At 49.3% G+C, this 27,372-nt stretch overlaps 1 protein-coding gene across 1 annotated transcript in view; it reads right to left on the reverse strand.

Moving 5' to 3' along the window:
- Positions 1-26,433, reverse strand: part of HELZ2 (helicase with zinc finger 2) — a 52,488-nt gene extending 26,055 nt beyond the window's left edge. Inside the window, exons 1-8 of the mRNA XM_081010971.1 lie at positions 26,257-26,433; positions 11,734-12,852; positions 10,516-10,699; positions 9,574-9,681; positions 7,893-8,419; positions 6,392-7,024; positions 4,423-5,209; positions 263-338 (exon numbers count right to left, since the gene is read on the reverse strand). Coding sequence (XP_080867097.1) covers positions 263-338; positions 4,423-5,209; positions 6,392-7,024; positions 7,893-8,419; positions 9,574-9,681; positions 10,516-10,699; positions 11,734-12,734 — 3,316 coding nt within the window. The 5' untranslated portion in view covers positions 12,735-12,852; positions 26,257-26,433. The remainder of the gene's footprint in view (positions 1-262; positions 339-4,422; positions 5,210-6,391; positions 7,025-7,892; positions 8,420-9,573; positions 9,682-10,515; positions 10,700-11,733; positions 12,853-26,256) is intronic.
- Between the last annotated feature and the right edge of the window lie 939 nt (positions 26,434-27,372).

Genomic DNA, 27,372 nt, shown 5'->3' on the forward strand with positions numbered 1-27,372 from the left:
TGGGACATGCAAAATGGGATGCTCTGTAACCAAGCTAAGACCTAGGACCATAGGAAGTTGCCTTAGATCAAGTCAGGTCAGTGGTCCATTTAGCTACATTGACAGGCAGTGGAGAAAGGGTGCTCTGTCACTGAGCTCTGGCCCATCCCTGTGGCAGGGAGTGGCTGCTTGGAAAGGGTTATGGGATAGCATCCTTATTTCTCATAAGCTGTGGTTCCCTTCTTTGGCTTCAAGCACACCTGGCAGCTGGGCAAGTACCAACCTGGCAGATTCTCGTAGCCCTCCACCACCACGTCCCCCAGGCGCTTCTTCCTCAGCTCCTGTCTTATTACATTCACCTGGTGAAAATAAAGAGGAGCCGGTCAGTTCACCAACAGGCAGGTGGCTTTAACAAGGCTGGTTGCGTCCTTCTGCAGCAAGGCTCCCTTGCATGAGGGATGTACATTTTTTGCCATTATGGGTCCTGCTGCATTTCTGCCTCTCATGTAGCTGTTGGAAGCATGTCAAGAGAGTGGGGAGTTGGCAATGTTTGCTACTGATTTATTGCTTCAAAGGAGTTCTAAACTGATCGCACAGTAAAGTATCAGAGCAGTGCACAGGGAAGCAAAAATAAACATGCAACACAGAACATAATCACAGTTAAACAGCGGCGTAGCGTGGGTTATCAGCACCCGGGGCAAGGCAAGTAATTTGCGCCCCCTAACCCAGGGCAAGGCAAATAATTTGCGCCCCCTAACCCGGGGCAAGGCAAGTACAGTAATTTACTCTCCCAAGCAGCAGCAGCAGCGAGGCTTCTCTTTCCCCCGCGCTCTCCTGGAGCTGCCTCTTTTCTTTCCTTTTTTCCCTTTCTCCAAGGCTTTTCGCTTTCTCTCCTTAATTGATTCCTCCTCCACACCGCAGCGTTTCCTAGCTGCTTCCCCCCCCTTCCCCTCTCTCTCCTCCTCGCTCTGCTTGCCTTGCCCTGCACTGGCAGCAGCAGGCGCAGCCAGACCCCCGCCAGCCAGCCCGCCCGCCCGCCCACCCGGCTTCCTCTCCTTTTTTTGCCCGCGGCAGAAGGCTTCGCTCTCCCCCTTCCGCGACCTCCTCGCCAAGCCGAGCGAGCGCGGGCTCCCTAACCCGTGGATTTTAGTAGGGGCAGAGAGCTGCTAGTGCGAGCGCGCCCCCCGCCCATGTTGCGCCCGGTGCGGCCGGCCCCCCTTGCACCCCCCACGCTACGCCACTGCAGTTAAAATAACAGGACAATGCCCAAAGAGAATCAGTGGGCAATAATTAAAAATGTTGTTGAGAATAGGCTTGGGCAGAGACTTCCGGGTTAGCGCCTCCAGCAATGGCAGATTTCCTCTGATCGGGAGGAATCCGCTTCGTGGAAATTAGGGTCTGGACCGCCACGGCGAGGCGGAGACCCATTAAAAACCACACGCGGGAGAAGCCTGTGGACGTGGGATTCGGCTGGCACCTTTTGCGCCTCCCCTACTCGTGGGGAAACCCGGTTTCGGGGATCCGGAGCGACGTGGGGTGAGCGGCACGGTGCTTCGAATCGACTGCTCTTTTCACGGAGTGAAGCCGCATTGCTGTTGCCGGAGAGCGCTGACTTTTTCCTGTGGACAATTGGACTTTAAACAACTACCCGTGAGTAGAACGGAAAATTGGATCTCTACACATCTTTAATTTGGCACCGAAGCGGGAAGGTTCCAAACAGGAAGTCCACCTTCCGCTTTTGTAAATAGATTGAAGCAAAAACATTGCAAGCTAAAGTCTGGAAAGTCTTCTGTAAAGGATTAAATCTCCATCGGTTAAAATTACTAAACCCCACTTGGAAGCAGGAGAAGAGGGGGAAAGTTTAGATTGTTTAAGCCTGCAGGAGAGAGAGTGAAGAAAGATAAATTACCACCGTTTCGAACCTGGGAAGGGGCTGCCAGGAAGACCGATCTTTTGGGAAAGTTCCTCTGTGAATAAAACGTATGTTGACAGATAGTTAAGTAAGAGAAACATATTGATTCCAATGTTTCCTTTTGCACTTAAAAGGAGCAAAATATCTGAAAATCAAAATTAACTTTGTTAACTTTGTTGCTGGACCTGCTTTTAAAAGGACGGATACAAATAGAAATTGTTTCCCCTAGAGGGAGTTTTTGAAACTGTTGCAGGAGTGGAGTTGGGGAATTCTCCAGCTGCAGAGATTAAAGACCGTGAGAACTAGACATTGACCTTGGACAAGAATGTGGACAGAAGAAGCCTTAGTGATTGCTTTTTGTAAAACAAGTGCCTTATTGGAACAGCTTCATGAGAAGATGGATGCGATGACTACTAGCATTGACAATTTTGGACAAAAAAGGATTGATTTGGGACAAAAAGTGAATACTTATACAGAAACTACTCAGGAACCGACCCAGGAATCTGCTTTGACATGGCAAGCTGTGGAAAAGACAAAGGAGGAGGTTGTTGTTGAACCTCAAGTAATACAAGTGGAGAGAGCCTCGGCCTTGTATGAACATAAGCTGTTGTTTTTGAAGACCAAATCTGGAGAAAGCCAGATTTGGAGAGATGGAGTCCCGCTTGGATTGGAGAAGGAAAGTTGGAAAGATCCCCTTATGCAGGGATGTTCTGGCTTTTGGGATCTGGTTTTGGGTCAGGGGGAGATTGGAGTGGTGGGGGACTTTAACTTTGGAGGGATTTTGAAACATGTTCTGAAATATCCTTTGGATTTTAGTTCTGTTTATGGAGAATGGGCTGATCTGTCGAGAAGGGATAAAGACATTGTTAGGTTGGAGTCTCCCCGAGATCTACTCCTCAGTGACAAAGGAATTAAGAACAAGATCAGCAGAAGACAAAGTAAAGTGCAGGTATAAATATGCAGAAGGGACATGGAAAAGAGTTAAGAGCCTCGGATAGAAGATCACCAGGTTGATGGACTAGATGGAATGGATAGAAAGGACCGACAGAACCCGAGACCAGGGAGAAGAGACGGTGGATGAAGATTGGAAGAAATTTTAAAAATCTATTTAGAGAAATATTGTAAAATTAATGAGTGTTAGAAAAATGTTGGAATGAAACTATATGGCTTTAGTAGAAATGTTATAAGGAGTTATGTACAAATAAGTTTTAGGGTTCTTTATGGTAAGATAAGGTTAAAATAAATTAAGACAATTAAATGACAGAAAATAGTGAAAGATGGAAAGGATTTGCTGAAATAATTAATAACTAGAATACAAAAAAGGGAGGTGTGAGGAGGTCGATGAAACAAGTTAATGAAAGATAAAGATATGGAAATATTGGATTTGTTTTTTAAAGATTTTTTGCTTTTGTTTTTGGTTTTGATGTATTGTGTGTTTTGTTCTTTTATTCCTTTTTTATATGTATTGACTTGTATTGTTTAATTTCTTTTTTCTCTTTTTTCTCATTTTTTTCTGTAATCTTAAACTCTCAATAAATATTATCTTTTTAAAAAGAGAATAGGCTTGAGCAAATAAAAAGGTCTTAACAGGAGCACTTGTAATTAGCAGTCTCCATATCAATGTTTGGGATAGTTATCCTCATCTTGCTGGCTACTGTTGGGTAGGATGGAACTTTGCTCTCACCTGCAATATTTTCCCAATTTATTTTGCATGTGGTTATTTTGCATGCTTGCAAGATTTGGCTTTGGAGAGCTTTAGCTTTGGTCTTGCTGCATACAAACCTCCTGGCTTATAAGGCAAGCATTTTTTGTTTTTTTTAAATGTCTTGGTGACCAGGCAATAAAGTTCCCATCATCCCTGACCACTGGTCCTGTTAGCTAAGGATCATGGGAGTTGTAGGCGAAAACTTCTGGAGGGCCGAAAGTTGGGTATGTCTGGTGTAAATGTTGTATGTAAAACTGAATAAAAAAAAATTAATAATAAGAAATGTCGCTCCTCCTGTCACTGAGCACATAATAAATAATAATAATAATAATACGGTCATACCTCATGTTACGTTTGCTTCAGGTTGAGCGTTTTCAGGTTGCATCCCGTGGCAACCCGGAAGTACTGGAAAGGATTACCTCCGGGTTTTGCCGCTCGCGCATGTGCAGATGCGAAAAAGGATGTCACACACATGCGCAGAAGCGGCGAGTCGTGACCCGCGCAGACGGGGGTTGCATCTCTTTCAGATTGCGAACGGGCCTCCGGAACGGATCCCATTCGCAACCAGAGGTACCACTGTAATACCTTTATTGTCAGTGTACAACCTGTGTACAATGAAATTAACCAAGCCTCCCCCCTACACACAAACACTCAATCCTTTTGCACTCTGTGTGCTTGCCGCACAACACACCAACCCCAAAAGTCAGTTGCACTATATTATTTTCCGTTCAGCAGCCTAACAGCCTACGGATAGAAACTGTTTTTTAGCCTGTTAGTATGACTGATTACGCACAGTCCCAACCACGCAGTAACCCTCATGACGCACCTGGATCCCATAAGAGACCACGCATATCCTCCTGAAGTCCCGCTCTCCCCATTGATCTGGCCACCTCTGGGCCATCTCCTCCACCTTCTCCACCACCTGCCCGATCTCAGAGGCGTTGCGCCAGGAGCTGATGGAGGCATCCCACTCGGCGGAACCGGCGACATGGCAGAACATGAGCGGGTGGAACTCGGGGTGCGGAGGGATGTTCCCCATGGCGCGGATGGCGTCCCCTTTCCCAACGTAGAAGTGCCTGGAAACGAAGTCGATGATGCTCGCCGTGGAGCGGTAGTTCTCGTTGAAGATGATCCTGCTCTTCAAGGCCACCTCGTGCTTCTCCTTCTGGTAGTACTGGAAGAGGCGGTTCAGCAGCGTGTGGTCGGCCGACTGCTCCCCAGCCTGCAGGCAGAAGAGTTTGGGGGTCGTCTGCATGTGGTCCCCCGCGAGGATGATGCGGGTCTCGAAGGTGGCCAGGGAGAGGGGGACGAGGGCCTCGCACTCCAGCATCTGGGCAGCTTCGTCGATCAGGATGTGGCTGAAATAGCCAGGGGTCAGCCCAAGCTCCCGGGACTGCATGGCGGTGGTGACGATGATCCTGTGCCGACCCAGTTCTTCCTTTGTGGGGAGGCGGAAGGAGTCTCGGTTCTGGGAGAAGCAGCAGTAGAGGTTCACGGTGTGGTCTCTCACATTGATATTACGTTTGATGTACACGGCCCTTAACGGGACGGCCTCGGGGTGCCCGGATGTCACGTAATCGTGGAAATACTCGCGGATGTATATATCGGCGGCACTGGGAAAATAAGATGGGTTTACTGCAACCATTTAAAAACACAGAGCTTGCAACAAATCAGACCGTTGGTCCATGCAGCTCCATGCTGTCTACATGGACTGGCAGCAGCACTGCAGGATTTTGAGCAGGAGTAACTCCTCACGGAGATCCCAGCAGGGATTGAACCTTTTGCTTCCAAGGTAGACACTCTCCATGTGACAGCCCTTTAGGTAAAGGTACCCCTGACCATTAGGTCCAGTTGTAGCTGACTCTGGGGTTGCGGCGCTCATCTCGCTTTACTGGCCAAGGGAGCCGGCGTACAGCTTCCGGGTCATGTGGCCAGCATGACTAAGCCGCTTCTGGTGAACCAGAGCAGCGCACGGAAACGCCGTTTACCCTCCTGCCAGAGCGGTACCTATTTATCTACTTGCACTTTGTGCTTTTGAACTGCTAGGTTAGCAGGAGCAGGGACCGAACAATGGGACCTCACCCCGTCACAGGGATTCGAACCGCCAACCTTCTGATCAGCAAGTCCTAGGCTCTGTGGTTTAACCCACAGCACCACCCACGTCCCTTTAGACAGCCCTTTAGACTTTGCCTATTGAAAGGGCTGCATGGTGTGGATCTCATATCAGTGTTATGAGAGTGTAAGCAACACATTTCTCTCTCCCCTTTCTCCACACCATGCAGAACTGCAATGGTAACCAGAAGGCTGGCGTTTGGAGCCCAGCCAGGGCTGGCTGTGGACAGGATCCTTGCACTGCTGGGGGTTTGACTAGTTGACCCTTGGGATCCCTTCCACCTCTGCCATGCTATGATAATATCAAGCAGCTAAAGGAACTAAAAAATGCTTCTGAAACGTTGTCACATGGAGGATGGAGCAAGCTTGTTTTCTCCTGCTCCAGAGGCCCTTAGGGCCTGAAGCAGTGACTCTCCTTCCTTGGAGGTTTTTAAGCAGTGCTTGGATGGCCATCGACCATGGATCATCTAGGTGAGATTCCTGCATTGCAGGGGGTTGGACTAGATGACCCTCAGAGTCCCTTCCAACTCTACAATTCTGTGATGCTATGTTTTAAAGAGCTTCCAATGTGCCTTTAAAGCACATTAAAAAGGTAAAGGGATCTGATTCCCTGAATTCTCCTGTGGTTTCCACCCCTTGGTATTCAGAAGCAAAGCCCTCTCCTCTCCAAGGACCCAACTCACCTGTTGGTGTGGGTGCAAATCAGGACGCGGGTCTTTGGCTGTTTGATGATCTCCAAGGTGGCCATGGCCAAGGTGTAGGTCTTCCCGGTCCCAAACGGCCCGTAGATCAAGAGAGGCGGCACTTGCCGGACCCCAGGCGCCTGCCCAGTGATGAAGGAGATGGCTTGGCTCTGCTTCTTGTTGGCCCTCTGCAGGAGAACCTGACCGAGGGGTCGTGGGATGGAGCAGGCCGCGACGTCGGGGAATACGAGCTTCTCGTCCTTCAGCTGGTCCACGGCCCAGTGCCACTGCCGGAACTGGAGCTGGTCAATCTGGAACTGGACCTCCACCTTGAGGGACATTTCCGCACGGAGACCCAGCTCTACGCAGCAGCGCTTGGGCAGGAGAAGCCAGATGCTCTTCTCAGCCTTCGTCTCGACAGAGACCTCAAAGACGCGGTTGTTGGCCGGAGGGTCCGGGGCCAGGAAGGCAGTTTTGACAAAGCGGTAGAGGAGGTAGCCTTCGTCGGAGTCCGGGGTCAGGGAGTAGGGGGTGGGGAGGTGGGCAAATAGCTCTCCTGGGGGTGCACATTTCATCCCCATGAAAAGGGTCTCCATCATCTGCTGAATGGAGATGGTCACTTGGAAGTTGAGCCTGTATATCAGAACAAGAGGGGGGATCAAAGAGTAGGGAAAGAGGTTGGGAAGAAGGGGAGGAGGCAAGATGGGCAAAGAGGCATGAATTTAAAATCTTGAATGATCAAAGCTAAATGCATGCTAAGTAGTAATAATAATAAACAGGTAGACTGCGATCGACAGGTCGGCCCCCGGTTGTCAGAAGACGATCACAGGCTCATTTTTGTCCGCGGGTAAAAAGGGACGTGGATGGCGCTGTGGGTTAAACCACAGAGCCTAGGGCTTGACGATCAGAAGGTTGGCGGTTCAAATCCCCGCGACGGGGTGAGCTCCCATTGCTCGGTCCCTGCTCCTGCCAACCTAGCAGTTCGAAAGCATGTCAAAGTGCCAGTAGATAAATAAAGGTAAACGGCGGGAAGGTAAACGGCGTTTCCGTGCGCTGCTCTGGTTCGCCAGAAGCGGCTTAGTCATGCTGGCCACATGACCCGGAAGCTTTACGCCCAGCTCCCTTGGCCAATAAAGCGCCGCAGCCCCAGAGTCGGCCACGACTGGACCTAATGGTCAGGGGTCCCTTTACCTTTACCTAAAAAGGAGTATTTGGCTACCCCTCCCTCTTTCCTTTATCTGCATACAATCTGAAGAGTGGAAGACGGAGTCTCCACTGGTGGGATGACTTATTATTTATCTATTTTTGCCCCCCCCCCCGCAAAAAAATGGGTAGATCACTCCCACTTTTTTATTCTGTGAGTCTCTTGGGAGTTGGACATCCCTGTATTACATTATCTCCTAGAGACAACAACCCTGTATTATTACCCCCATAATGCAGAAGGGAAAGCTGAGGCTAAAAAAGCAAGCCGCATGCCTCAGGCCACCTTGGCCTCACTCACTTGGCAATCAGCGCTTCCTGCGCCTCTTCCTCCCTGAACAGGAAGTTGTGCATCTGCTCGCGGTAGTTCAGGCGGGCGATGGGCTTGCCCTGGGCGCCACGCTGGAAGTCCAGGGAGAGCGACGGGGCCTTGTACTTGGCCAGCAGCTCCAGCTCCTGCCCGGTGCGCTCCACACTGGGCACCACCACCCGGTTGCCGCTGTGCCACCGCTCAAAGTCCACGAAGCGGCTGCTCTGCCCCGCGGACGACGGGTCCACTTGCCAGGGGGCCTCCCTCTGCCCCACCCGGGCCTGCAGCTTTCGGAGCAGGACTGGGCGCGCGCCAAAGTCGAACACCAGCCACTGCTCATAGACACCGAAGGTCTGGCACTCCAGGCACACCTCCACCTCCGTCGCCGGCGGAGACGCCCGTACGGCCTTGAATCTTTCTCCCGAGGCGTAGGTGAGACCTCGCTTGAGCCCGCTCCCCGCCAGGTAGAAGGCAGCGCCAGGAACGCGCTTCAGCAGGGCCACATGCACCAGCGGCTTCTGAAATTGGAAGGCGGCCATGTTATCTCACGTCACGTAATAATAATAATAATAATAATAATAATAATAATAATAATAATTCATTATATATACCCCGCCCATCTGGCTGGGCTTCCCCAGCCACTCTGGGCAGCTTCCAACCAAATATTAAAATACAGTAATACATCAAACATTAAAAGCTTCCCTAAACAGGGCTGCCTTCAGATGTCTTCTAAAAGTCTGTTCTCTTTGACATCTGGTGGGAGAGCGTTCCACAGGGCGGGCGCCACTACCGAGAAGGCTCTCTGCCTGGTTCCCTGTAGCTTTGCTTCTCGCAGTGAGGGAACTGCCAGAAGGCCCTCGGCGCTGGACCTCAGTGTCCAGGCAGAACAATGGGGGTGGAGACACTCCTTCAGGTATACTGGACTGAGGCTGTTTAGGGCTTTAAAGGTCAGCACCAACACTTTGAATTGTGTTCGGAAACGTACTGGGAGCCAGTGTAGGTCTTTCAAGACCGGTGTTATGCGGTCTCGGTGGCCACTCCCAGTCACCAGTCTAGCTGCCACATTCTGGATTAGTTGTAGTTTCCGAGTCACCTTCAAAGGTAGCCCCACGTAGAGCGCATTGCAGTAGTCCAAGCAGGAGATAACCAGAACATGCACCACTGTATGCCTGTAAGACAGAGCTATTCTGCCTGGCCTTTAATTTGAATTCAGCCTGATCTTTTATTTCCTTTCTCTTCCCTTCCCCTCCCCTTTTTATGAAGATCACTCTCTCTGAGACCCCACAGCTAATTCTCCCCTGGCCTCCTCGCTGGCCCAAGTAGGACCAATTCAGCCAGCTAGCCCCTTGGGATTATCTAATGCTTATTTCCCCTAAATTGATTTCTGAATTTTGAATTTTATTGTTATTCATTGTATTTCATGCTGCTTTTACAATTAAGTGTTTTAAATTTGTTGTTAGCCTCCCTGCGCCTGGTATTTGAACTGGGAAGGTTGCAGTATAAATAAAAAAATATTATTATTATTATTATTATTATTATTATTATCATCACTCTGGAACTGACTCCCACCTGCAGAATGGGGTGGTTTAATCCAGCCCTATCTTCCTAAAGTAAGGATACGGGACTCCCTTCTTCAGCATCTCTAGGATTTATTTTGCCTTCTCAAGCTTACCTTGGTATGAACAGTGAAAACCCATCGATAGCGCATCTTCTTGTCCTCCGACTGCACGCGCAGAGGTTGCGGACAGGTGACCTTAACGCCGTCAACATCCTCGGAAATCTGGTGAGAGAGGTAACCAGATGAGCCAAGCGGCCAGTAGCCAACGACCTGGCCAGGGGAGATGGGAGCCTTCCCCCTTTTCGTCTGCATTCAGAGAAAAGATCCCTCTGGGACTACTTATAGAAATTTATTAAAACAAGAGGGAGGAGAGCATGAATTAAAAGAATTTAAGGAATTATCAGGGAAATAAACAACACAGTTACAATATCATCATTTGAATGAGGTATTTAAGAAAGAAAGGATATGAGGGTTTGGGGAACCAATATCTCAACTGGAGAGAGAACTGTTGGAATGTAATGTAAAAGTGCTGTCTAAAATGTATAAAATATTACTGGAATGGGAGACAAAGGATGAGCAAGTAAAATCCTCAGTGATACATTGGGCAAAAGATATAGGTCATAATATAGACATGGAGGCCTGGGAGCGATTGTGGAATACGAATATAAAATTTACAGCATGTTATCGTCTAAGAGAAAATGATATGAAAATGATATATCGTTGGTATCTAACACCGAGTAAACTGGCAAAAAATGTATAAATCTAAATCAAATAAGTGCTGGAAATGTAAAGAGAAAGAAGGTTCTTTTTATCATATGTGGTGGTCTTGTAGTAAGGTTAAAGCTTACTGGGAAATGAATTAAAAGGATGTTTAAAATAACCTTTGCAAAAAACAAACAAACCCAGAAGCTTTTCTTTTGGGAATTATAGGGACAGAACTACCTAAATTGGACTCCAGCGGCAAGAATACTTGCTCAAAAATGGAAAAGCAGAAGTCCCAGCAAAGGAGGAATGGATACCAAAACTTATGGAATATGCAGAAACGGTGAAACTTACGATTAAGACTTCGTTGTGGCTTTCCTGGTATTCAGCAAGAAGCCGGTCCTGATACGAAAGGAGGCCATACTGCTTGGCGGTCCGCTTGTTCTTCTCAGAGACCTTTGCCCGCTGAATCCATTCTTCCAGCTCCTGGGCAGAATGGGCGTAAGTGCAGTCCTCCCCATATTCACAGACATCAACTCTGCAGGAAGACACCAACCCAGAGTTGACTTATATGGGATAAAAGAATCAAGACAGCTCTTTTGGCACAGCCATGCCCTTCAATTTGTATAGCCACACCCAGGGGCACCGAAAAATCATAGGTGGCTGGGTCACCTTTTGAGTGATGCAAAGGTGGAATGGGAACTAATCTGCAAACTGTTCTGGGTAATCTTGAGTTAAATCCATCATTCAGTCCGGACGCTGAGGTCCAGCTCTGAGGGCCTTCTGGTAGTTCCCTCCCTGTGAGAAGTGAGGTTACAGGGAACCAGGCAGAGGGCCTTCTCAGTGGTGGCACCCTCCCTGTGGAACTCCCTCCCATCAGATGTCAAGGAAATAAACAACTATCTGACCTTTAGAAGACATCTGAAGGCAGCCCTGCTTAGGGAAGTTTTTAAAGTTTGAAGTTTTATTCTGTTTTTAGTGTTCTGTTGGGAGATGCCCAGAGTGGCTGGGCGTAGTATAAATAAATTATTATTATTATCATTAGTATTATTAGTATTATTATTATTATTATTTACACTCTGGCTTTTTCCCTGACAGAGCATCAAGGTGGTTTACAGTTAAAATAATTACCGCTAAAAACAAAAAACCCATCATTAATAAACAATTAAATATATATGCATGCTGAGATTCCTGCATTACAGGGGCTTGGACTATATAAGGACCCTTGGGGTCCTTTCCTACTCAACAATTCTATGGTTCTACGCATGTCATACATATAAGTGCAATAATGCCAGTCATTTTATTAAAAGCAGACAGACCCCCCCCCCCAAGCCACTTAGAACAAGAAAGTCATCACCTGCCATTGGAAGGACAAGGAGGGAGCCAGTCTGGTTTCTCAGGGTGGGAGGAGTTCCAAAGTTTGGGAGCAGCCACCGAGAAGGCCCTGTCCTCCATCTCCACCAAACATGCCTTATTGCAGTAATCTAATTGGGATGTAACTTTTAACTGCGCAAATGCACTCCTGGCCGCCAGAGAGACCCGGGCCCAGGAAAGAATAACTGCAGCGCTTACCTTTTGCAAAGGGCGAAAACCGTCAGGCCGTAGGGAGGGGCGCGGTGAGCCCACTCGGTCACGGGGTCCGTGGCAATCAGCTGGGTGTGCTCCACAGAGGAGCAGTGGTTCTCAAAGGACTCCTGGGAGCTGCAGGTCACCAGGCAGACCCTGCAGTAGAACTGCACGCTGGGCTGCAAGACCTCCTCGCCCGGCTTGCTGTCCACCCCCGGCGGATGGAGGAGATCTCTGCGCACCAAGCCTCGGTTCGCCTCCGCCTCCCAGACGGCCTGCTCCACGTCGCTGTGGGAGTAGTTGCACCGGTGAACAGTGTGGCGGCAAGGTTTGCCGGCAGAGACGTATCTGCAGTGGCTGAACTTCTTCAAGCCTCCTGGGCAGGGCCGGACTTCCGTGTACTGCTCCTTCTTCTTGCCGTCAGAGATCACGTGGACCAAAAGGGATCCCCAGTGCCCCTGGCAAGCTGGCGCCGAGTCCTTAACAGAGATCCTCTGTGGGGTCTGGTAAAAGCAGACCCGGCAGATCTCCTGGAAACGGCCCCCGAACTCACTCCGGATTTCCTCCGAGATGCTGAGAGCCGGAGGTCTGGAAAGGCCGTTGGCGGAGCTGCCGACCTGTGCCTGCTGCACCAGCCTCTTCAGGGCCCGCCTTTCCATGTTGTTGGCACGCTCGAACGTCCACACTAACACCTCCTCCCAGCTCCAAGCGAAGGTGCAGCGGTTGCGGTGCTTGGTGCAACCCAAGCCGGCGATGTAATACCTGCAGACGTCGTAGTGTGTGGGGTTTGGGAAGCTGGGCCGCCTGTCTACCTTTCGCCACAGCTTCCCCCGTTTGTCTCTGTGCCGGCCCAGGAGAATCTCCATCATGCAGTGGTGCGCCACCTCCTTCAACCTGTAGGTGCTCTCGTTCTCCTGCTGGGCACATTTTGAGCAGGCCAGGTGCAAGGTGAGTTGCTGCTGGAGACCGTCCAGCGGTGTCGCAACTGCCCCGTTCAACAGGGGCATCTTTTGAAAAGGTCCTATGAGCTCAGTCAGCAGAGAACAATCGGTTCTGTGAGATGTCGATCCAAGGCAGCTACGGATGCCCAGCGAAGGGTATCTCCCGTCGCAGCTCTCAAAACTCCTAAAAATTAACAACAAGAGGAGATTAAGGAATCTGCCTTGCAACAAGTCAGCCCTTCTTTTTCATAAGCAATCAGCGTTTTATTCAGAACTGTTTTCAAAAGTCCACAGTTTTAAGAAGCCCTAAACAGCCTCGGGGATAGAGCATCTCCACCCCCATCATTCAGCCCAGACACTGAGGTCCAGCTCCAAGGGCCTTCTGGTGATTCCCGCACTGGGGAAGTGAAGCTACAGGGAACCAGGCACAGGGCCTTCTCAGTGGTGGCACCTGCCCTGAGTAATGCCCTCCCATCAGATGTCAAGGAAATAAACGGTCAGATGGGTGGGGTATAAGTATGTTGTTGTTGCTCATAGAATAGTAGAGGAGTAGAGTTGGAAAGAACCCTGGGGGACCGCCTCTCCTGGTCTGTCCCGCAGAGGACCTTAAGGTCCATGAATAACCATAGTTTAGAGGTCCCGGGCCCTAAGGAAGTCATGCTATCCTCCACCAGGGTCAGGGCCTTTTCAGTGATGGCTCCGACCTGGTGGAATGCTCTGTCCCATCAAATTAGGGCCCTTCAGGACTTAACCTCCTTCCATTGGGCCTGTAAGACAGAGCTATTCTGCCTGGCCTTTAATTTGAATTCAGCCTGATTTTTTATTTACTTTCTCTTCCCTCCCCCTCTCCTTTTTTAATAATAATAATAACAATAATAATAAATTTTATTTATATCCCGCGCTCCCCAGCCAAAGCCGGGCTCACAGCGGATAACAACAGTAATTTTATGAAGATTACCCGCTCTGAGACCCCACAGCTAATTCTCCCCTGGCCTCCTCGCTGGCCCAAGTAGGACTAATTCAGCCAGCTAGCCCTGGGGATTATCTAATGCTTATTAGATGTATTTCCCCTAAACTGATTTCTGAACTTTGAATTTTATTATTCATGTTTTTATACTGTATTTTATGCTGCTTTTACAATTAAGTGTTTAATTTTTTGTTAGCCGCCCCGAGTCCGGTTTTTGAACCGGGAAGGGCAGGGTATAAATAATAATAATTATTTATTATTATTATTATTATTATTATTATTATTATTATCCAGTCCTACCCCCTGCAATGCAGGAATCTCAACAAAAGCATCCATGACAGGTGGCCATCCACCCTCTGCTTAAAAGCTTCCAAGGAGAGTCTACCACCTCTCAAGGAAGTCCATTCCACTGTCAAACAGCTCTTACTGTCAGAAAGTTCTTCCTGAGGTTTAGTCAGAATCTCTTTTGTTGTTACTTGAAGCCATCGGTTCGAGTCCTACCCTTCAGAGGAGGTGAACAGAAGGCCAGACAAGATGGGCTCTCTTTGGCCTAATCCAGAAATCAGGCCCTTAAGCCCTTTTTTCCCCCCTTCTGTTTTGCAAGCAACTTTAATTTCCCTAGATAGCAAAGCAGGGTAGCAGTTCTTTGAAATACAGTGGACGCTTGGGTTGCGAACGTGATCCGTGCAGGATGCACGTTTGCAACCTGCAGCGTTCGCAACCCCCGTCTGCACACGCTGCGATTTGGTGCTTCTGCGCATGCGCAAAGCGCAATTTAGCACTTCCGCTCATGCGCAACCACCGACACCCGGAAGTGACCCGTTCTGGTACTTCCGGGTTTCGGCGGTCCGTAACCCAAAAAAATGCAACCTGAAGTATGTAACCCAAAGTATGACTGTATTTTAATGGAAGTACTGAGGATGGCCAGCAGTGGATTGGAGGGGTAGAATTTAACAAACCTTGTTTATGGACTACAAATTCATCCAGAGGCACCTTTAAGGGGTAGGCAGCACACAATACGACGCAGTACCTTCTCTCTCTCTCTCTCTCACTCTCTCTCTCTCTCTCTCTCTCTCTATCTCTCTTGTCTTGCCAAGTACAATATCGGGATCATTGCTGTGACCAAAAATCCTCTCCTAAACCTTCCTTGCCCCCAAACCTGACTGACTTCCATGGGCTTCTCAGAACCTTGCTCCACCAGGCACTGGTTTCTCTGCCAACTGCGTTGCACCAGCTCATCAGAGCCACGTCCTGCTTGTAGCAAAACAGGAACCAGCTCTTCTAGCTCTCTTCCTCCCTATACATCGCCCTAAGCCAGCAATGCTGATTTCCTCCATTACGCTAACAGGCTAGTGTTAGAAGCTCAGATATATAAACCAGGTGCCAAATGGCTCCTTAAACCAAGGTTACGGTCGCCAAAACAGAATGTCTAGTGGCCATTTTGGGGCATGGTGGCTCTAAAAGTCTTATTTTTCAAAGGATGGAGCGGCTGTGAATGATTATCAGTTAAACATCTGGCTAGTTCAGATGACAACCGTGAGCTACCTTAAGAACTTTGAGAACTCAAAGAAGAAAAGGCATTTGATCCTGGGATAGTCCACATGTCTATCGGCCTATTCCAACCTCTTTTCCTTAATGGTGCCTGCTCCTGCTCAGGCTGAACGGAAAAGGCATTTTGGTACCTGAAATTCAACAGGGTGGGGTCTTGGTGTATGGAAACAGTCCAGATCTAATGATCCCCAGATGGTGATGTCAGGCAACGTCCTGGCGCCAGGCATCTTCACTTGGTGGCAAGTGCTTAATAAAGGTAAAGGTAAAGGGACCCCTGACCATTAGGTCCAGTCATGGCCGACTCTGGGCTTGTGGCGCTCATTTCGCTTTACTGGCCGAGGGAGCTGGCGTACAGCTTCCACCGGAGCGGTACCTATTTATCTACTTGCACTTTGACATGCTTTCGAACTGCTATGTTGGCAGGAGCAGGGACCGAGCAACGGGAGCTCACCCCATCGCAGGGATTCAAACCACCGACCTTCTGATCAGCAAGTCCTAGGCTCTGGGGTTTAACCCACAGCTGCAAAATGGGCCTGGCACCTGGCTAATTTCGAATACTGCAACAGAGATATTTGCGCTGGAGGGACCAAGGACTTCATTTGGACTTTCTGCGTGCCAAACACCTGGTTCTGCCCTCTCCAGATGTTACGGACTACAGCTCTCATGAGCCTCAGCCAGCACAGCTAAATAAACTTTCCACTTCTCCTCCAGCAAACCATTGGATGTAAGCCAAGAACAAGCCATAATCCCCAATTCAGACGTAACGCTAAACCATTTCAGGGAAAGCAAAATGTCACTTAGAGAAAGATCTGAGATATTTTCCTTGAAGGCTGGATTTGTTTCCTTCTGGATTGTTTTATTTGATGTTTCAAACCACTTTGAGGTTTTCTCTTTAAAATCTAAAGCAGTATAGAAACAACAACAACAACAAACAACTTATGGGGGGAATGGCACCTAAAAACTCTTGTTGTGGCGACCGTAACTTGGCTTAAGGTGCCATTTGGTAATTCGCTTATACAGTGGACGCTCGAGTTGCGAACACGAACTGTGCGAGATGCACGTTCGCAACCTGCAGCGTTCACAACCCACAGCTGCACATCTGCGCACACGCGGGTTGCAATTCGGCGCTTCTGCGCATGCGCAACCACCAAAACCCGGAAGTAACCCGTTCCCGTACTTCTGGGTTTCGACGGTCCGTAACCTGAAAAAATGTAACCTGAAGCATCTGTAACCTGAGGTCTGACTGTACAGTAATCCCTCCATGAACGTCCGCCTTGTCTAGCGTCCTTTCTGGCAAACGTCCGTGGCAAACCCGGAAGTACCCTAACGGGTTACTTCTGGGTTTGCCGCTTACGCATGTGCAGAAGTGCTAAACCGCGCTTTGCGCATGTGCAGAAGTGCAAACTGCTCCGTGCACATGCACAGACATGGCGCTTTGCAATGCGTCCGTTTCGGCTAGTGGCTGAGGCTCTGGAACGGATCCCGGTTGCAAAACAAGGTACGACTGTATACCCGTGTTTCTAACACTGTTTGCACTCAAAGTAACTAGAAGAGGAGTAACATCGTATACAGCCCTGAGAGTGGCTGGCATTTCCCTTGGCCCAGCCCCGGGCAGAAGGATGGCTGGTTGGGGAGAAGGAGGAACCAAGTCAAGGAGACCACACAGCGTGGGTGTCGGCGCTGCATCAGCAGATGTGAGCCTGAAGGAATGACTATCGGTCGAGTCATTCTCAAAACCGAAAGGGAAATGTCTGCAGCAAACAAAACAAAACTATTTAAACAAATAGGGAGTCCCAAGAGAAGCCCTCGAAAGTTAAAATGCAAGATCTGTGAGTCACTGGCAGCTTGACCCAGAAACTGGGTGGGGCAAGACCACAACATCATTTGTTTGCAGAGATACCGTGCAGATGCGAGATGAGATTTGCTCTCCAGCTGGGCAAACAGTCACTCCCAGCATCGCTCTGACAAATGCAAAGCACTCTTTTGAGGGCCTCTGAGAACTGGACAAAAACTAAAAACAAAGGTGGACATCCGCATCTGCTTGGCACTGGGGCACCCCCAATGCAAAGGAAACACACACACACCATGCTAGAGAACCACAAAACCATGTATTGCCAACGTGGCACTCGTGGCTGCTCATGCGCTTTCACAGGCAGTGCTAGAAACTCAGACATAAAAGCTAATCGCCAAATGGCACATTATAATAATTGTTTTTCAGTTCATTTCTATACCGCTTTATATTTTAAAGAGGGGGGAATCTCAAAGTGGTTTGCAATACATTAAAACAGCACATAAAACAATCCAGAAGAACACAAATTCAAGGAAAATATTTCAGATCTTTCTCTAAGTGACTTTTTGCTTTCCCCATGTTTATTTACCTACTCAGTTTATAGAGTTGCCCCCCTGGCAGGAGGACTCTAGCAGTGTGGTTAGAGTGTTGGACTAAGGCCTGGGAGATCGGGGTTCAAATCCCCAGGAAGCTGACTGGGTGACCTTGGAGTCAGATGCAGCCCCTTAACCTATCTCACAGGGTCGTTGCTGTAGTAGTACAAAACATCTCCAGGGCACCTGGTTGTGGGGAAGGCAGGTTTAGTGCCTCGGTGGTTCTGGTCTGTATACTGGGCACAATACAGAAAGACCTAGCCTCTGCAACTCTGAAAATGTGGGCTTCTTTGTTTTTCATAGACTGAAGGGGCCTAATCATGTACTCAAAGAGGGCAGCCAATGTAAACTGAATCCTGGTCGATAAGTACCGGGCAGTGACATTTCAACCCAAAATGTCACAGTTCACCAGGCAAGCTGCCCTTTTCGATAGCAGCCTTAAACTCTGCCAGTTTAAACTAGTTTAAGGGACACCTCTTTCCCCGCCAGGTCCAAAGGAACCGCCAGCTTGCCCTTCGCCACTTTCAGAATACATGCAGGGACTGTCATTTTTTTACAGAAAGACTCGTTCTTGCTGGTATTATCTTAAAATTTACAACCAGATGAAGGTTTCGTTTTTGGAATAATAAATTTTCAGAGTAATTTTTACAATTATATCAAAAGTTACTGATTTGGTTATACTATTAGAAATACATACACAGATAATGATGAAATTATTGTGAGGTTTATTAAGTTAACTGTTTATGTTTGGACAACGTTTCTGCTGTACTTTATTGGAAGGAGAAAAATAATCATTTCCTTAATAACAATTTATTTAACTAAAACAGTAATATTATAGCATATGTATCCATGTTTGTTAATGTGGTTAAACGCTTAAGAAAAAAACTGAAGACAGTTTTAGCACACATGAAAAACTTAAAACAAATCCTTATTTCCCGATGAATAGCCTTTCTAAGTCAAAATATGTGAACTCCGAATTATGGTGCTGGAGGAGACTCTTGAGAGTCCCATGGACTGCAAGAAGATCAAACCTATCCATTCTTAAGGAAATCAGCCCTGAGTGCGCACTGGAAGGACAAATCTTGAAGCTGAGGCTCCAAGACTTTGGCCACCTCTTAAGAAGAGAAGACTCCCTGGAAAAGACCCTGATGTTGGGAAAGATGGAGGGCACAAGGAGAAGGGAACGACAGAGGACGAGATGGTTGGACAGTGTTCTGGAAGCTACCAGCATGAGTTTGACCAAACTGCGGGAGGCAGTGGAAGTCAGGAGTGCCTGGCGTGCTCTGGTCCAGGGGGTCACAAAGAGTCAGACACGACTAAACGACTAAACAACAACAACAACAACAACAAGGTAGCAGCTGGGACACGGGTGGCGCTGTGGTCTAAACCACAGAGCCTAGGGCTTGCCGATCAGAAGGTTGGCAGTTTGAATCCCCGCAACGGGGTGAGCTCCTGTTGCTCGGTCCCTGCTCCTGCCAACCTAGCAGTTCGAAAGCATGTCAAAGTGCCAGTAGATAAATAGGTATCGCTCCGGCGGGAAGGTAAACGGCATTTCCGTGCGCTGCTCTGGTTCGCCAGAAGCAGCTTAGTTATGCTGGCCATACGACCTGGAAGCTGTCTGCGGACAAATGCCGGCTCCCTCAGCCAGCAAAGTGAGATGAGCGCCGCAACCCCAGAGTCGTCCGCGACTGGACCTAAAGGTCAGGGGTACCTTTACCTTTAAGGTAGCAACTACAGAAAGAATCTCACCAACTGCACTGTGCTATCTATGGACCCTTTTGCTACATTCACACCTTCCCCTGTGCCACACTGTTCTTACTTCAGGCTCAGATTCCACCTGGGGCACTGCTCCCCAGACACAAGCACTCCTCTCATCTCACAAGGTGATAAATGCCACTTAATTTTCACTTCCTGATTCAGACTGCTTTGCCTGGGAGCAGCCAAAGATGCAAATCGTTTTTGTGTGATTGGGAGTGGGGAGGGGACAACCACTAATAAACGCTCTTTTGTTTCCAAGGCAAACTTGGATAATAAACCACAGCAAACCTGCGGTAACATAGCAGAGAGAAGCAGAGGGTGGCATTTGAGGACACTTGAGGAGGTGTCTTATGGGACTGTAAGCAAGGTGTTGCCAGAATCCCAACTCCCATCAGTCCTAAAGCCACGCTGGCTGAGGCTGATGGGAACTGGAGTCCTTCAACATCTGGAAGGGCAAAGTTCCCCAGCGTTGCTTTACAACAAACCTGTAACGCCAGACCACATTTTTAACCTTATCTTGCAGAATGCGGGCAGATTGCTTAAGGTCGCCTTCTGGGCTCACGGCACAAGCAAGATCTGAAACAGAGACTTCCCGATTCAGAGCTTACACACTTTTGCCGCTATTTCACATGAGGTTCCACCCCACCTTTGTCACAAGACCAAGGACAAATATACGAAGCCACGCCTCTGCGCAATGGTGCAATAACGGAGCCCGGGCAAAGACCCACAAACAGCCACAGAATGCAGGCTAGGAATAAAATGCTGTCCGGTTTGCAAATATTAACAGCTCCTGTTGCATCAGGGAGAAGACTCCTGGAACTGAGCTGGCAGTCGCTGTGTTTCCAAAGAAACCTTCTCTCCGAGTTGCCAGCACATGCCTCTCCCCCAGTTCCATCCCACCTCACTCACCCTCTCCCTTTCCCAGCTGCTTTGACTGTTATCATTTCTGCACCAGGACAGGGTTTGAGGACGGCTGTCACATAGTCTGAACAGATGCAGGGGAGCAGATCTGAGTAGCTTCTGTTTGTCAACGCAAGAGGTGCCTGGAACCTGGACTAAATCATAGAAATGGACAGCAGGCAGGGACCCTGAGGGTCATCTAGTCCAACCCCCTGCAATTCAGGAATGTGCAGCTGTCCCTTACAGGGATTGAACCTTGGATCTGTCCACAAGCATCAGTCAGACACAAAGCTTTGTCTTCATCGCTGATGATTCTATCCAGTGTTGGAAATTAGCCAGGCACCAGGCATGGTTTACGACTGGCGCAGGTCCAACTGCAATCACGCGGAGATCCCTGGATGCCTGGTTGGCAACAGACATCTCCATCTGGCTGGCCCCTCCAGCTTTCTTAAGCAGCTAAGCAGATGGGCTTAATAATAATAATAATAATAATAATAATAATACATTTTCATTTATACCTCGTCCTTCCTGGTTCAAAAACCGGGCTCAGGGCGGCTAACAACATTGGATTCATTGCATTCATATCCCACCTTTTTCTCCAAAGAATACAGTGGTACCTCGGGTTAAGTACTTAATTCGTTCCAGAGGTCTGTTCTTAACCTGAAGCACCAATTTAGCTAATGGGGCCTCCTGCTGCCGCCGGAGCACAATTTCTGTTCTCATCCTGAAGCAAAGTTCTTAACCTGAAGCACTATTTCTGAGTTAGCGGAGTCTGTAACCTGAAGTGTATGTAACCTGAAGAGTATGTAACCTGAAGCGTATGTAACCTGAAGAGTATGTAACCTGAGGTACCACTGTACATGGTTCACCTCCCATCCTCAGTTAATCCCTACGACAATCCTGTGAGGTAGGTTAAGAGGCTGTGACTGACACCAAGGTCACCCAGTGAGCTTCATGACTCAATTGGGGAGTCATGCAATCTCCTGGGTCCTAGTCTGGTGCTCTAACCACTATACCACACTGTTTGCCTAGAGTAATTTGGCCATGGGGCAGCTCTATAAATTAAGTAGGTAAATAAATACAGGGGATGCAAAATGCCACTTTCGAGAAGGATCTGAAATATTTTCCTGGAAGCTTGAATTTCTTTTATTCTAGATTGTTTCATTTGATGCTTTGACGTGCTATAAACTGCATTGAGATTTTATCTTTAAAATATGAAGTGGTTATAGAAACGACATGAATAATAATAATAATAATAATAATAATAATACAGTGGTACCTCGGGTTACAGATGCTTCAGGTTACAGACTCCGCTAACCCAGAAATAGTACCTCGGGTTAAGAACTTTGCTTCAGGATGAGAACAGAAATCGAACGGTGGCAGCAGGAGGCCCCATTAGCTAAAGTGGTACCTCAGGTTAAGAACAGTTTCAGGTTAAGAACAGACCTCCAGAACGAATTAAGTTCTTAACCCGAGGTGCCACTGTAACTCTACGATTCTATGATTCTATCCTAGTTTCTAACACTGCTTCCCTCCCCTATGGTCCCTGCATTCAAATCGTTGTCTAAGTGGCTTCTCTTTGCTACGATACGGAGGATTCCCAACGCTTCCTTCCTAACTTATCACCCTCTGGCACTCGCATTCGTGCTGCTGAGCACCGCTGGGCCCAAGAGTGGTGCATAAATAATCAATAAGGGGTAGCTTATAATAAAATCTCTGCAACACCCTTCACTCTCCCCAGGGTGTCTCTCTGTCCAGCACACAGAGAACGGCTCCTTTAGCTCTGGAGAGCAGATAACAGAAATATTGGGTGTGGAAACACAACCGTATTTAGGAGGCAGGCTTTGAGCATGAAATATCAAGATACAATTTCTTAGCTCCTGGTCATCTAGCGGAAGTAACTTAAGGAACAACGGGTGTTGTGCAGGAGGGGGAATAATAGGATCCTGAACCTTATCTTCTTTGTGGCAGGGAGAAAAAAGGAGGATACGCATTTCTGGAACTCAGAAGTCAGCCCCCCTGTTTGAAACTTAATTGCACACTGATAACTGGTGGGTGTGAACAAGCGCTCACTGTTTGGCACACCCCAAAGCAGAACTTATCAGCACAACCACAACTCTTTGCAAAGCCGCAGCTGGGCATCCCAAAAACAGAAGCTGCAATTTTGTACAAGTTCCCACGTTACATGATGTCAACATTCAGAGCCTTTGCCTCTGGCGCTGCCTACCCCTGGGATTTGCCCTTAGGGCTGAAATAGTTTCCCACACCCTGGTCTAGAGAGCCCCTCATTCTGGCATTCCCCACCCCCAGGCTAAATTTCCCCCCTTCTCCACACACACAAAGGCCTGCACATGGAATGCAAACAGCCGAAAAAATGAACCCCCTTACATCCTAGTAATGCAAAGCGGGAAAAAGCCCAGGGCTTCATTTTTCTGCAGAAGGTTTTCCCGTTCCTTAACTTCACCAGTCAGCGATACTGAGGATTGGGTGGCTTTGCAAACTGCAAATACAGCGTTGTGCAATCCTAGCAGTCTCCGGGTTATTAGCTTCACTTGAGGGAAGACAAAGTAAAATAAACATGCTGTCATTTTCTGATGCAACCGTCTGCGTTTGAACCGGGGGGAAGAGGAGCAAAATGGCAGGGAAGTCACTGCTGCGCGATTGCACCAGCGGAGCCATATATTCTAGGTAAAGGTAAAGGTACCCCTGCCCGTACGGGCCAGTCTTGACAGACTCTAGGGTTGTGCGCTCATCTCACTCTATAGGCCGGGAGCCAGCGCTGTCCGCAGACACTTCCGGGTCACGTGGCCAGCGTGACAAGCTGCATCTGGCGAGCCAGCGCAGCACACAGAACGCCGTTTACCTTCCCGCTGGTAAGCGGTCCCTATTTATCTACTTGCACCCGGGGGTGCTTTCGAACTGCTAGGTTGGCAGGCGCTGGGACCGAACGACGGGAGCGCACCCCGCCACGGGGATTCGAACCGCCGACCTTTCGATCGGCAAGCCCTAGGCGCTGAGGCTTTTACCCACAGCGCCACCCGCGTCCCGCCATATATTCTACCTTAGATCAAAATCTATAAATTATCTTTGTTGGGTTTCCATATTCCTATCTGTATCTATCTCTCCCCCCCCCCCCGATGATTGTGGGGGGTTTCCTCCCCCCCCCACCCGCTTGCATCCACAAGCAGAACCAGGACTAAGTTCATAGTGAAGTTACATCTTACGTGTCTTGTTAGTTCTCATGCAATTTTTGTTTAATTGAAAAACCTCCGCTGCTGGTGGGGTTAGGTGGACGAAGGCACTCGATTCCTGCAATGCAGAGGGTTGGACTAGATGATCCTCAGGTGTCCCTTCCAATTCTACAATTCCATGATTCCCCACTGAATCACTACTACTGCCAGCAGTTCAGCCTCCCTCCTGCTTCAGCATGTCTGCCTGCGCATTAACACGCGAGTAATGCACAAGCAGAAATTATTGTGTGGGGTGGGGGTACGTTTGCAATTCATTTCAGACGCTTCAACTTGCTTTGCAAACAGCTTTTGAGCTTTGTTCAAATACAGGCAGTATTTAAAAAAAACAACTTTCCATATAGCGTTTAAAAATAGGACGAGCCCTTTTGTGATCACTGTCTAGCAACCACGTCAACTGGCAACGTCAAAAGTCTGAAAACTGAGAAATTCGTTGTGGATTTCAGGAAAGGGGGAAGAGTCAAGGCGTTGTGGGGCAATTACTATTGTGTTTTCCAGCCCTCCAGATCAATGGGGGAAATGTTGAAAATAAAGTTTTTGTCTGTTCCAGCAAAGCTAACAACTAGACACCATAGTAAATATATAAGCCTGTTGCCTTAATGATTTCTTGTGGCAGCTTGAAGACTGATATAATTATTGTGGCATCTGGGTCTGTGGACTAAAAAGCCCACTTTGCCAGATGAAAGGAGAGAGAGACAGGGTGGCTTTGCAGCTGGCATGCAGGTCTAGACTTGGGAAGACCCCGATTCGAATTCCCATCTTCCTGCAAAGCTCCTTAGAAACAGCCTAACCTACCTCTCAGGGCTGTTTCTAAGGACAAAATGCAGAGGGGAGTGAAGAGGATGACCCAAAGTCACAAAGCTGAGTGACCTACCTCACAGGGATGGTGTGAAGATAAACCAGACAAGGGAAGAACCATGAATGCTACCCTAAAATCCTTGAAAGAAAGGGAGATTGCAAATATATTCATATTATTTGGGGGGGGAGCATGTTTTTACACAATTTTGTGAGAGGCAGTGTTGTGTAGTGGTTAGAGCAGTGCTTTCCAAACTTGGTTCTCCAGCTGTTTTTTTTGACTACAACTCCCATCATCTCTGACCTTTGTCCCTGGTAGATAGGGATGATGGGAGTTGTAGTCCCAAAACAGCTGGAGGACCGAGTTTGGAAAGGGCTGGGTTAGAGTGCCAGGACTATGACCTGAGAGACCGGGGTTCAAATCTGCACTCAGCCATGCAGCTCGCTGGGCAACCTTGGGCCTGTCACTCCCTCTCCACCTAATCTACCTCACAGGGCTGTTGTGCGGATAAATGGGGAGGAGGAGGATTACGTAAGCCACTTTGTGCTCCCTTAAAGGTGGGGTGGAAAGGTAACAAAACCGCAAACCAAAAAAATAAGCTCAGGCAGCAGTTGGGTGGGTGGGGAATACGTGAAAATCCTTCCTGCCGCAATGTGCAAGCTTTCGGGTGCCACAGAAGTCCTTGTTGCTAATGCAGCAGCAGCCCAGCCAGACTCTGCTACGTCACCCTGTTGTTGTTCAGCCTTCAGAATAAACACTGAGCCTTGGGAGGAAGGACAGCCCTGAACAGATGCGGGCAAGTCTTGCCTGGCAACCTGAGCCACCTGGAAACCTGGAGGCAGGCGAAGTTCCAGAGGCGGGGGGAAAGCAAAAACAAACCCACAGACTGGGGGAGGAGGGGGGGGAGTGACCTTGCAAGGCTCACAATGGATGGGGCTGGAGCAGTTTCCTCAGATGCACGCAGAGAAGACCGAAGTCTGGCAAAGTCCACAGGGGCAGAAGCACACCTGGCAGGTTTGCAGGATCCCCGCCCCCCAGCTGCTCTGGACTGTGCCCTCCAGATGTCTGGGCCATGCCCTGGGGGGGGCGACTGGTGGGAGTTGTGTTCCAAAACATCTGGAGGGTGCCAGCTTGGGGGAGGCTGCAGGGCGCAGGAACATATCTACCTGAATAGAGACCAGTATACATCTTTTCTATTAAAAAAAAATATTTTAAGGACGGCAAAAGGTCAAGGGAGGAGAGAGGCTGTGCTGAGAAACACCTCTCGCTCTGCGGAAAGATGAGAGAGATGCCGTCTCGGGGAGTTCCGCCGGCTGATCTCATCACCCGCACGGAGACTAACACAGAGACGCGCCGGCAGCTCCGCGCGTTCCTCCGCGCGCCCCGAGGGCGCACCAGCCTCCCTTCCTCCGTGCCATCCTAGGGATTGGATCGGCGCAAGCAAACCCGCTTTGCCGGATCGCGCCTGGCGCTCTCAACTCTCCTTCCTTTGTCTCTCCTTTTCTCTTCTCTCTTTTGTGGAGAGGCAGGGAAGGGAAGCAGAGACGCGGCGGATCCCAGACCTGGGGAGGATGGGGGTGGCGTGGGGATGGAGAGCGCATCCCGGCAACAGGCTAGAAGAAGCGCACCGTCCATTCCCACGTTAATGCCTTCTCTCTCTCTGCGTCCGCAGCAAGCCCGTACCAGCCTGCGCTCGCCACGTGAGGAGTCCCGACTCTCCCCCTCCCCATCCCCGCAACAAAAGCTCCCCGATCCGCAACTCCGAGCAGCCCGCGGCCTCGCGATCCCCGTTCCAAGCCCCCGGGGGAGGGTTGGATTCAGACGATCGGCAGACACGGGTTGTGCCGCCGCTCCGGTTCCCACGCGAGATCCAAGCTCCCTAGGGCAGGAGGGTGGCGGGGGAGAGATGGGGGCGGCCGAGATGCGCCCCCTTGGAAACGCCGGCGGAGGAAGCGCCCTCTCAACCTGCCCCGCGCCGAGCCTTACCGTGGGAACGCGTCCGAATCGCGATGCGCGTCCGATGCCCGCGACCAGCCTTGGGATGAAGTTGAGGGCGGACGGAAAGATGCGCCGGTGGAGGGGGAGGCAGCCGGAGAGTTATTTAAAGCCCGGCCACGGTTTCGTTTTCTGGGGCCTCGCCGCCGCCAAACCTATGGCAGCGCTTCTCGGAAATTACATCAGGCGGTGCTCCAGCCCCGGGGCGGGGCAGCCCGGCAAGCCGCGCCCGCCCCTGCTCGGCCCCGACGGCGCAGCCAGACCCGCGCAGCCGGCTGCCTCTGCGCGCGCCTCCGCCTTTCTGGAGCAAGTCGGGGCATTGCGCGGATGCGGTGGGTTCCCGGCGCCAGGATGAGCCGGGAGGCCTTGCATCGTGCTTCGGCGCGGGGCCCTTGCCTCTCCATCCTATGTCTTCTTTTAAATGGATAGATAGCAAATTTGCAGTGCAATAATAATAAGCTAATAATAATAAGTTGCAGGTCGAAAGCTCATACTGTACCAATAACAAACTTAGTTGGTCTCTAAGGTGCTACTGGAAGGATTTTTTTTTTACAGTGGTACCTCAGGTTACATAAGCTTCAGGTTACAGACTCCCCTAACCCAGAAATAGTGCTTCAGGTTAAGAACTTTGCTTCAGAACGAGAACAGAAATTGTGCTCCGGCGGCGCGGCAGCAGCGGGAGGCCCCATTAGCTAAAGTGGTGCTTCAGGTTAAGGACAGTTTCAGGTTAAGAACGGACCTCCAGAACGAATTAAGTACTTAACCCGAGGTACCACTGTATTTTGTTTCGACTACGGCAGACCAACACGGCTGCCTACCTGTAACTAGGACTCTCCTGGGTCATTGTTCCAGTATATGGTGGTGTTGGGTTGGGGGAGTAATCAGCATTAAAATCAAACGAGGAATAAGCAAAATGACCACATGATATGTTCACAGTGACCATAAGAGCCAACTCCTAGGGGCTGAGGTCCCTTCGCCCCCACCAATAAAATATTTGAGGGAAAGTTGATGGGCATTGCCATTCAAATAGCATGTGCGCATTGCATCATGTGATCAATTGTGGGGGGGGGGAATATTTTATTCAAGTTGGCTCCCCACGTTGGGAAA

Source organism: Podarcis pityusensis, assembly GCF_964106645.2.
Source record: "Podarcis pityusensis genome assembly, chromosome: 6".
NCBI classification, from domain to species: Eukaryota; Metazoa; Chordata; class Lepidosauria; order Squamata; family Lacertidae; genus Podarcis; species Podarcis pityusensis.